A 12014-nucleotide genomic window follows, 5' to 3' on the forward strand; every position below is an offset into this window, starting at 1 on the left:
AGCCAACACCCACCCCCACCCCCTTCCTTAAACCCAACCGACAGTGTTTTCAAAAGCAATCCAGAAAAAGAAAAAAGACTTTTACCACGTTTTCAAATTTGATCACATTCTCACCCTGTTATTTGCTTCTTTATTACATTTTTTTGGCTCTTGTTTTTGGTTTACCTGCTTTCTGGAACTGTTCTTCACTGAACTCGAACCTCGTTGTCATGGTCAACTGCTCTCTGCATCTTCAGTGTGCCAACATACGTGACGAGCTACTGGGCAAACTGGTAACAGCGGAAAAGCCGTCCTTACAGAGGTAATCGGTCAGCTGGTAGAGGAAAAAGAAACAGCCGTTTTGTAACGCCGTCGACGGCGTCATACCACCCCGTAACGTTTGTTTAAAGATGAAATGCAGCCATAAGACTGCACAAGACTTTTGGTCAGCGGAGAAATTCGGTGAAGTTTTTTTTCCCTCTCCGCTGTCGCCACTGCCTCGCATGGTTCAGGATTGGTAGAGCTACGCATCGATGAATTTGCTCTTCAGTGTTTGGACTCTCAGTAATGACTTTAAACCGCACTGAACTTAGCTGAACTGAACTGAACTTAAACACTAAAAACTGAACTACCCTGATCCAGTTACTATGACCATTTATGTGAAGCTGCTTTGACACAATCTACATGGTAAAAGCGTTATACAAATAAAGCTGAATTGAATTGAATAAGTAGCTCTGGCTACATGATTCGTGCTCTCCAGATATGTATACGGGGGTACGTTTTCACAATAAGCCTGTGTTGCATGAATGATATGTCTTATGAACACCCTTTAAATAGTGTAACCAAAACTATATAGAAATAATGAGTCAATTGAATTGTTTAACCTTAAAACAAGCATAATAATTAACCAATGGAGCAAGTAAAATAATCTAGGTTTTGTTTTGTAATAAAAATTTTTTATTTACACTATTGGCAGATTGTTTTGCTTATTTTAAGGAAACATATAAACAGGAAAAGAAAACATTTTGACATTGATTATGCCTGTTTAGAAAATGCTTCTTGATTAAAGAATTTTGAGATATTTGGACTAGAAACAAGACAAAAACTATAAGAAGAGCATTTTGTGCAGTGTTAAAGGACATTTAGAGAGTTTGCTTCACACTGTCTGAGGTCAGATGAAGAGACGCTCATCACATCATCTCATTCGCTCCTCCCTCCATCTTTACCCTTATGAGACAAAAACAATTTCCTGAGAAAGTCAAGAGGTTGATGCAATTCCCTCAGCCTTCCCGGCTCACTCCTCAGGTGTATTTTTGGTTTGTGTTTGTGTTTTGCTCTTGTTATTGCACATTCTCAGCCTTACTGATCAGATGCACCATTTTGACCTGGATTCCACATTAACAACCACATAAAAACTTGCTGGAAAGCAGCTCGTCACAACATAAAGAAATTACGTATTTTTCATAAATTACACGACATTTTAGGTTACAATTCACTTGTTTAACAAACCACTGACTGTGATTGGGACTTCGGGTTGTGGCGCACACTGGTTATTCATTCATTCATTCATTTTCTTGTCGGCTTAGTCCCTTTATTAATCTGGGGTTGCCAACTTATCCAGCAAGTTTTTACGCAGCGGATGCCCTTCCAGCCGCAACCCATGTCTGGGAAACATACACACACACATTCACATACACACTCATACACTACGGACAATTTAGCCTACCCAAATCACCTGTACCGCATGTCTTTGGACTGTGGGGGAAACCGGAGCACCCAGAGGAAACCTACGCCGAACGCAGGGAGAACATGCAAACTCCACACAGAAACACCAACTGAGCTGAGGATCGAACCAGCGACCTTCTTGCTGTGAGGCGACAGCACTACCTACTGCACCACTGCGCCACCATATCTGGTGTAGAATATAATAATACTTTTTAACTATTAAGTTTGGGTTAAATGCATTCATGCTTTACACATTAGTTTAAGTAACAATTCACAGCATGTTCTACAGGCTTATTATCTGCCTATTAAAAGGACATTAACTGCATATTAGCACTTATAAAGTATGATCTGATTCCACATCCCTAACCCTACACAAACTACAACTTCAATAACTATTAATAAGCAGCTAATTAGTAGTGTATTGAGCTAAAAGTCTTGGTTAATGGTGTGTTAGAAGCTAGAATTGTACATTCAATTAAAGTATGACTGGGGAGTTTTTCTGTACATTTAGAATTATACATTTCACACTAACTATAAAAATAAGACGCTAATAAATCTATCAATAACACAACAAAAACCCAGCGAACAGTACAACATATTCTATTATTACATTATATTAATAAAATAATAAATAAAAATGTACCCACCTTAAAACTAGTATACAGATTCTTTATAAATACTGTGGGTGGCACGGTGGCTCAGTGGTCAGCACTGTGGCCTCACAGCAAGAAGGTCGCTGGTTCGAGCCCCAGCTGGATTAGTTGACATTTCTGTGTGGAGTTTGTTGGGTTTCCTCCGGGTGCTCCGGTTTCCCCCACAGTCCAAACACATGCGCTATAGGGGAATTGATGAATTTAATTGGCCGTACTGTATGAGTGTGTGAATGAGAGTGTATGGGTTTTTCTCAGTACTGGGTTGCAGCTGGAAGGGCATCCGCTGTGTAAAACATATGCTGGAATAGTTGGCAGTTCATTCCGCTGTGGCGACCCCTGATAAATAAGGGACTGAGCCGAAGGAAAATTAATAATACAATTGTAACAAAGGTTCTTTGTGTGGGAAGAAGAAGACAGGGTCGGCGTTGAGGTAAGTAACAGATTTTTTATTTTAAGTAACAACTGTAAAGGACAGCTCCCACTATGTGGCCGTCGTTCAGCTCTCTCTCCCGACTGTTCCTCCCGTTCTCCTTAAGACGGGTGTCTCTCCGGTCCAATCACTAGAATAAACAGGTGTTGCTTATTATTTCGGATTGGCCTGCTGATTAGCCGCCGGGCTCTGAGCATGCTCTCCCCCTTTATTGGGTATTCGATCATGCTTACCTCTCCACAACAATACTGTATGCAAACTAAAATAAAATATTGTTTGTTTGTTTTTAGTTGCATCTTCTCCACCTCTGTGTTTCTCACTTTTTTTCCAGCCCTTGGTGTCTCAACAGATGGCGCACCATGTGGCGATGGACCTACGGTGAGGTGGGCATCAGGGAAGGGACTAAAATCTGCCCATGCAGTGGGCATGAGGGATCCGCCTGGCACACCGTACTGCCCGCTGAGCACGAGTGAGACCAGGTCAACCACTGATAAAGGTAAAGTCAGAAAACATTTCCCAAATGATGCTGATGTATGATGTACAGACTCAGGATTTTTTCACAGTATGTCTGATACTATTTTTTTTCGGCAGAAAGTCTTATTTGTTTTATTTCAGCTACAATAAAAACAGTTTTTAATTGTTTTAAAGCCTTTTTAAGGTCAATATTATTAGCCCCCTTACACAATATTAGGATTGTCTACAGAATAAACCACTGTTAATAATAATAATTCCTTACATTTATATTGCGCTTTTATGGGCACTCAAAGCGTTTTACACAATGGGGGGGGGGTCTCTTCATCCACCACCAGTGTGCAGCATCCACTTGGATGCCAGACCGTGTGATATGATGATATGCCAATTATGATATGGGGAATGTTAGGAGGCCATGATGGACAGAGGCCAGTGGGCAGATTTGGCCAGGTAGCCGGAGTTAAACCTCTACTCTTTTCGAGGATTTTTAACGATCCCAGAGAGTTGGGACCTCGGTTTAACGTCTCATCCAAAAGACGGCACTCACTGAGCAGTATAGCGTCCCCGTCACTATATTGGGGCATTAGGACCCACACAGACCGCAGGTTGGGCGCCCCCATGCTGGCCTCACTAACACCACTTCCGGCAGCAACCTCGCTTTCCCATGTGGTCTCCCATCCAGGTACTGACCAAGCGCAGCCCTGCTTAGCTTCAGTGGGCGACCATGTGGGAGTTGCAGAGAGCTAGCTGCCGGCTAGTTATACTGTCGGCAGTTAAACAATGACTTGTCTAATTACCCTAACTAACCTAGTAAGGCCTTTAAATGCCACATTAAGCTGAATACTAGTGTCTTGAAGAATATCTAGTCTAATGTTATGTGCTGTCATCATGGCAAAGATAAAATAAATCAGTTATTAGAAATGAGTTATTAAAACTGTTATGATTAGAAATGTGCTGAAGAAATCTTAAACAGAAATTGGGAAAACAATAACTCAGGAGGGCTAATAATTCTGACTTCAACAGTATGAGCCTCCTGGAATAATACATCTACACAAGTGCAAGCACACAAACAGTTCAATAAAATCAGCCCAGAATGACGCACGTCCTAAAGTTGGGGTCATGAATTTAATTTCAATCATCAGAGCAAAACCTCAGTGTGAGAGAATATTAATATGGGTGCTCTCGAGTTGGTTGTTTATGGGCCGTTATAAGTGCATTATTGTGAATTAAAGTAGCCGGCAGGAACTGCAGTAATCATGTTAGCGAGCTGAGATGAGTTTAGAAGTGTCACGCTGTCGTCCAGCTGGACTGTGTTTCTCCACTCGCTCACATTCTACATAATTGACTTTCGCCTTTCCTCTTTCCGAGCATCATGAATATCCTATTTACCCCTCACACTTTCAACATTGGTCTGGTTCATAGTCAGAGATGGGTGTAAATTGTCACTAGTTTTTGTAATGACATTACTTTTGCACTCAAAGTGTAAAGTAAGGGATCACTTTTATTATTTTGGTCATTAATTAGTTACTTATAATGTGCTTGCCTTAAATACTGAGTCTCCACTCTCTGGTTAACGATTCACTGATTCAAATCAAACTGTCAGAGTGAGTCTGCAGGTAATGATTCACTGATTCAAATGATTCAGTTAGAGTGAGCCTCCAGTTAATGATTCACTGATTTAAATGATTCAGTCAGAGTAAGAGTCCACTCTCTGGTTAACGATTCACTGATTCAAATCAAACTGTCAGAGCGAGTCTGCAGTTAATGATTCACTGATTCAAATGATTTAGTCAGAGTGAGTCTACAGTTAATGATTCACTGATTCAAATGATCTGGTCAGAGCAAGTCTCTAGTTAATGATTCACTGATTCAAATGATTCAGTCAGAGTGAAAGTTCACTCTCCAGTTAACAATTCACTGATTCAAATGATTCAGTCAGAGTGAGTCTCCACTTTCCAGCTAACAAATCCATTTCCGGTAAGAGCGAGTTTCCATTTAATGATTCACTGATTTAAATGATTCAATAAGAGTGAGTCTCCACTCTCCAGTTAACAATTCACTGATTCAAATCATCCGGTAAAAGAAAGTCTCCAATTAATGATTCACTGATTCAAATGATTAAGTCAGAGTGAGTCTCCACTCTCCAGCTAACAAATCCACTTCCGGTCAGAGCGAGTCTCCAGTTAATGATCGACTGATTCAAGTGATTGAGTCAGAGTGAGTCTCCACTCTCCAGCTAACAAGTCCACTTCCGGTCGGAGCGAGTCTCTAGTTAATGACCCACTGATTCAAATGATTCAGTCAAAGTTAGAGTCCAATCTCCAGTTAACAATTCACTGATTCAAATCATCCGGTCAAAGCGAGTCTCCAGTTAATGATTTATTGATTCAAATGATTCAGTCAGAGTGAATCTACACCCTCCAGTTAACAATACACTGATTCAAATGATCCAGTCAAAGCGATTCTACTTTTGCATGAGCTAATTCCTTTAAAATGTCTTAATGCATTCTTGCAACTAATTTGACCAAATAAACAACACGGTTCACCCATAACTCACACGTCATTCTCATACACAAGCGTCCCTGCTGTTTGTTCACCACGTTAGCAGATGTCGAACCCAGAATGCACCTCGGCAGCACCTTCACGGGAAGCTTCCCCTGCTGTTTTCCTCATTTCTTCATTATGTTAACCAACTGGTGGCCACTCACCTTCTCCTGATACTGCCTGCGCGAGGAGTCCAGGGACTGGATCAGCGCTGTGGCGTGCCCAACAAACATGGCGTAACACGTGGCACCCACGATCATGCTGAGGATGGTCAACCACACGTCTGTCATGCCCACGGGAGGATACATGCCATATCCTATACACAGCATGTGGCTCATGGCCTTGAAGAGAGCGTAGGAATACTGCTGACCCCACGTGTCGTTCTGGAGAAAGACAGACACAGAGAGAGAATCATAAACAGTTCATGGCACAGATGACCTGATGATACTCACAATGACTTCATGAACTAAGACAAGCAACACTAAAATAACAACAATAATAATAATCATATATAATCTTGCCAACTAATCATTTTATATAAGAGAAAACATGAGCAAACACCTGTAATGTTATTAGAATCTATTTATGTTTGACACTGTTGACACCATAACATACACTTCACCCATAATTCACTGATTCAAATGATCCAGTGTGAGTGAGTCTCCAGTTAATGATTCATTCATTCAAAGGATCCGATCAGAGTGAGTTTCTGATTTACCATACACTCATAGCAGTTAGAGCGAGTCTTCGTTTAATGACTCACTGATTCAATTGATTCAATAAGTGAAAGTCTCCAGGTAATAATCTGATTCAAATGATCCGTTCAGAGTTAGTCTACAGTTAAAGATTCACTGATTCAACTGATCCAGTCTGAGCGATTCCCGAGTTAATGATTTGATGATTCAAATGATCTGATCAGAATGATTCCACAGTTAAAGATTGCCTGATTCAAATGATCCAGTCAGAGTGAGTCTCCAGTTAATGATTTGTTGATTCAAATGATTTAGTGAGAGCGAGTCTACAGTTAATGATTGGTTGATTCAAATGATCCAATCAAATTGAGTCTACAGTTAATGATTTAATTCAAATGATCCATTCAGAGTTAGTCTACGGTTCAAGATCCACTGATTCACTTGATCCTGAAAGCGTGATTCTACAATTAAAGATTCACTGATTTAATTGATCCAGTTAGAGTGAGTCTCCTTTTAAGGCTTTTTTAAATTCAATTGATCCAGTCAGAGTGAGTCTCGAGTTAATTATTTGATTCAAATGGTCCATTCAGAGTGAGTCTACAGTAAAGATCCACTGATTCAATTAATCCAGTCAGAGTGAGCCTTGAGTTAATGATTTGATTTAAATGATCCGTTCAGAGTGAGTCTACAGTTAAAGATTCACTGATTCAATTTATTCAGTCAGAGCGAGTCTCGAGTTAATGATTTGATTAAAATGATCTGTTCAGAATGAGTCTATAGTTAAAGATTCACTGATTCAATTTATTCAGTCAGAGCGAGTCTCGAGTTAATGATTTGTTGATTCAAATGATCCATTCAGCATGAGTCTATAGTTAAAAATTCATTGATTCAAATGATTTAGTCAGCGCGAGTCTTCAGTTAATGATTTGTTGATTCAAATAAACTAGTCAGAGTGAGTCTAGTTAAAGATTCACTGACTCAAATGATCCAATTAGAAAAAGTCTTCAGTTAACAATTTACTGATTCAACTGATCCAGTCAGAGCAAGTCTCTTTAATTAATGATTTGATTCAAATGATCCAGTCAGAGTGAGTTTACAGTTAAAGATTCACTGATTCAATTGATCCAATCAGTGTGAGTCTCCAGGTAAATATTCACTGATTCAGTTGTTCCAGTCATGAGTGAGTCTACAGTTAATGATTCGTTGATTTAAATGATCTGGTCAGCGTGAGTCTACAGTTAAAGATTCACTGATTCAAACAATCTGGTAAGAGTGAGTCAACAGTTAACAATTCACTGATTCATTTGATCTAGTCAGAGCGGATCTTCCGTTAATGATTTGTTGATTTAAATGATCCGTTTAGAGTGAGTCTCGAGTTGAAGATGAACAGATTTTAATGCAGGAATCAGAGTGAGTCTCCAGTTAAAGATTCACTGATTCACTTGATCCGTTCAGAGCTGGTCTCCAGTTAACGATTTGTTGATTCAAATGATTCAGTCAGAGTGAGTCTACAGTTAAAGATTCACTGATTCAAATGATCCAGTCAGAGTGAGTCTTCAATTAATGATTTGTTGATTTAAATAATTCCGTCAGAGTGAGTCTACTTTTACATGAGCAAATACCTTAAAATGTCATCAAAATATAAGCATTTTTGCCACTATTTCGGCTTATTTGACCATTAACCTGAGATGAATTAAGAAATCGTGCACACGCTCTAGTAAATATAGGGATCAAATTAAGAAATCATGCCCACTATTTACTTGAAATGAGGGAAGGAATGAATGAATAGTGAACATGCTCCAATAAATCAGAGGATCAAATGAATAATTTGAGCACAGGGTTTGTTGGTTTTTCTTTCATGTCATGAGCAGAGCTCCATCCTGAACAACTAAAATAAGACTGCTCCATTTTTATTTAATTATATGCAAACCATTAAAACATGTTAATATTAAATAACATTAAAAAAAGTTCTGTGAATCAGTCATATTATTCTTTACAATAAGGCTATTTGCATGCAGACAGTGCACTAACTAATGTTTGTGAACTTTCATATTAAAATATATGAATAAATGTTAAGAATAAAGGAAGATTCACAAATAAAATATGTAATTATTTTTAGTTTTTAGTTCAATGTAAAGAAATGAAAATATTTCTTGGCTTTTTTATGTATTTGCATTATTGTATCTCTTTTGTATTATAGTTATTTAATCCATAGTATTGTTATGTTGCTGTAAATAAGTTAGGAATAATAGTAACACATATTTATTGTGTTTATTAATCAAAATAAAACATGCATAAAACATTCATACTGTAGATTACTCTCACCTAGAATGTTGCTGTATATCTTGCTTTAAGACATGTCATATGTATAAATGAAGGCTGAAATAGATGTCATTCGGCTATTTTGTGCGTAATACTATGTGCATGAAGCAGAAAAGTTGAAATGTTTCCAGTAGCTGCATGAAAATGAATCCAGACTGACTCCCGAGAGTTCAAAAACACAGACAACACAGTGGCATTAAATGAAAATATGTACGAATAAGGGCGAAAAGGAGAAATGCGAGCTGAAGTAAAGTGGGTCAGCTATTTAGAAGGATGGGAAATGTCTGTGTGCCTCTAAAATAGTGAATAAATTGCCCTTGTCCTGTGGATGTACGCGCGCGAGTCCGTAAGGAATCAATATTGGCTCCGTCTGAGGTGACATGTCCAGATTGCTTTCAGACTCATTTTTGTAGAGGCTGAATCCTGAGAGAGCGACGGCTTATTACAGCTCTCCAAAAAGAGGGAAAAGATCATACCGTTTCATAATGACAGGCCCGACACTGGAAGAGCTGCATCTAACAACGCTAAAGAGCCGCCGGCATCAAAGAGTCCATTTGAAGAGATGCAGTTTGGCACTATGAGCCTGTTTACACCGGATCACTTCATGCCCTTTACTTCTGATGGTATCTCTGAAAACGTTTTCATTTCCATTTGACCAGATGAACGCATCTCCACTAAACGTGATTCTGATCTTCAAATCCAGCACTTTACACAAATTTAATTCAACCCAAGCTCAATCTGGAAACGTAGCCCCGCGGACGTTTCTGGAGACTGCGATTTACGTGGCTGGAGATACGTATGGCCGCGTTTTGTTTTTTTCGAGCGAATGCTATGGGGTGGTGTGACGCCGCTTCTCCTCTTCGCGCTCGCCGGCTGACAGCTCACCTCTGTGTGGAGGGCTTTCCCGATGCAACCAGTTTGTTCGCTTAGCTCTCAGTGTTACGTGGGCGGAGCGGAGGCCCGGAGGAGGAGGAGGAGCCAGCCACAGGGACGACCGGGATCGAGTCTGGGGAAGAGCGGTTCCAGAAATCAGGTAAGATGAAAAACAGAATCCAAAAAATAAGGGCGAGAACGCGGCGAGATCTGAAAACGCAGTCAAAATCAGACAAGGGCTTTTGCTTTTTTTCTGGACGGCTTTTGCAAATCGTCGCTTGGGTTTAGGGAAGGAGGAGGAGGAAGAGGAGGGCGGCTGGGTCGGCCGATTGGCCGGCCGCCCGGTCGATCGTTCAGCCAGTCAGTCGGACAGACGGTCGCTCCACAGCGGCCTCCGGCGGCTTTTCACGCAAGAACAGGTCGCTCCAGAGAGGCCTCACAGCGCACAGCGGCCTCTCGTGGATTCATGAAAACGAAAACTGTTCAAATACGTACCTCCCGGGACGTATTTCGCTGTCTGGAGAAACGTCCGCGGAGCTATATTTCCACAATAAGCCTGGGTTGATTTAATTAGGTGTTACATTGACTACATTGTCAGATACACTCATTTATTTAGGCTCTGTCCACATGAACATGGGCATTTTCAAAACCACACTTTCTTTCTACACTGTTTGTCCACACAAAAACAGAGTATCAAGGAACCGAAACCGAAACTTTCTTAAAACTCTTTGCCAGGGTAAAGATTTTCTGAAACTCTGGGTACAGTGTGGTCGTGTGGAAGAACTGAGTTTTCGCCTCGTGATGTCAGTGTGCGCATCGCTTTCTCCTTTCTGACCACTGTTGCTAACTAATCTTTGGAGAAAGTTGCTAAAAGTGGAAGAATTAATTGCTAAAAGTTGCTAAATGAGGCTTTAAAGTAATTGTGTGATGACATCACATTAAGGCTGATTTATACTTCTGCGTCAAGCACACACGTATGATCTGGCGCTGCCTGCTGTTCTCCAAACGTAACGCCTGGCGTTCATTCCAAACAGTTTGAGTCTCATCAGAGCAGAGAGTTTAGTTTCTGATGCTCTGAGAGTCCTTCAGATGCCTTTTGGCAAACTCCAGGCGGGGAGTGTCTTCCATCTGGCCACTCTACCATACAGGCCTGATTGGTGGATTGCTGTACAGATGGTTGTCCTTCTATAAGGTTCTCCTCTCTCCACAGAGGAATGCTGGAGCTCAGACAGAGTGACCATCGGGTTATTCATCACCTCCCTGACTAATGCCCTTCTCCCCTGATAACTCAGCTTAGATGGCCGGCCAGCTCTAGGAAGAGTCCTGCTGGTTAAACATCTTCCACTTACGGATGATGGAGGCCGTTGTGCTCATTGGAACTTTCAGAGCAGCTGAAATGTTTCTGTAACCTTCCTCAGCCTTGTGCCTCGACACGATCCTGTCTTGGAGATCTACAGACAATTCCTTTGTCTTCATGCTTGGTTTGAGCTTTGACATGCACTGTCATATGGACATATGGATGCAGTGGTGCAGTAGGTAGTGGTAAACAAAGCCAAGTCCATAATGCTTGCCCCGCCTGCGCGCTCTTCTTATTGGCCCACCACTGCTCTAGCACTGAACGCAAATGATTGGTTAATATCAGCTGTCAATCACATAGTCAGTGCCTTCTGGCTTAGGATGACAGAGAGAGCTACTACCGCGAAAAACTGTAAAGCGCTGAAGATGAGAATGAAGATAACACTGACAGATTTTGTTTTAGAAACCCTCTATTCAATTCAATTAAATTCAACTTTATTTGTATAGCGTTTTTACAATGTAGATTGTGTCAAAGCAGCTTCACATAAATGGTCATAGTAACTGGATCAGGGTAGTTCAAATGACACATCTTACTAGTGATCATGTGCTGAATGTTAATACACCATCTACACTTTTCCAAGAGTGGATAAAAGACTTCCGTTGGCTTCAAGTCCGCTATGAAAAGTCTGTGGGATGGAGTTTTCAGGTAACTGTTTGCCACATCTAGCACGAGAGCTTCTGTTTAATCCTTCATATAATCGCCAGATGCTGTCCGCCGTGCAAGTGGCAGCTATATGTGAAATTTAACACCACGTACACCATCGCAAACGGGCTTACACTGAGTCAACTAATATCGTTACTCATGAAAAGACCGGTATTGCTATTAACATGACGTATCCATATAATAAGGTACAGTATATGTCAAAAGCATCAGTGCAATATCAGACAGCACCCGTGAGAAGAGCACAGTTATATCGCTAACAGATTCATTCAAGCAGTGCGTGCAGGGCCGGTGAGCGCTCCGTGTAT

The 12014-nt window shown here is 40.8% G+C and overlaps 1 protein-coding gene across 2 annotated transcripts in view; it reads right to left on the reverse strand.

Annotated features, from left to right (window-relative positions):
• The window catches only part of hcn4 (hyperpolarization activated cyclic nucleotide-gated potassium channel 4), a 140975-nt gene that overhangs the window by 59042 nt on the left and 69919 nt on the right, over positions 1 to 12014 (reverse strand). For both annotated transcript variants that reach the window (XR_015514528.1, XM_087292790.1), the window contains exon 4: positions 5967 to 6185. Coding sequence is in view for 1 of the 2 variants with exons in the window: in XM_087292790.1 (XP_087148916.1) it covers positions 5967 to 6185 (219 nt within the window). In the remaining variant the exon portion in view is untranslated. The remainder of the gene's footprint in view (positions 1 to 5966; positions 6186 to 12014) is intronic.

Source organism: Danio rerio, chromosome 18 (assembly GCF_052040795.2).
Source record: "Danio rerio strain M-AB ecotype USA chromosome 18, GRCz13ab, whole genome shotgun sequence".
Classification (NCBI taxonomy): Eukaryota; Metazoa; Chordata; class Actinopteri; order Cypriniformes; family Danionidae; genus Danio; species Danio rerio.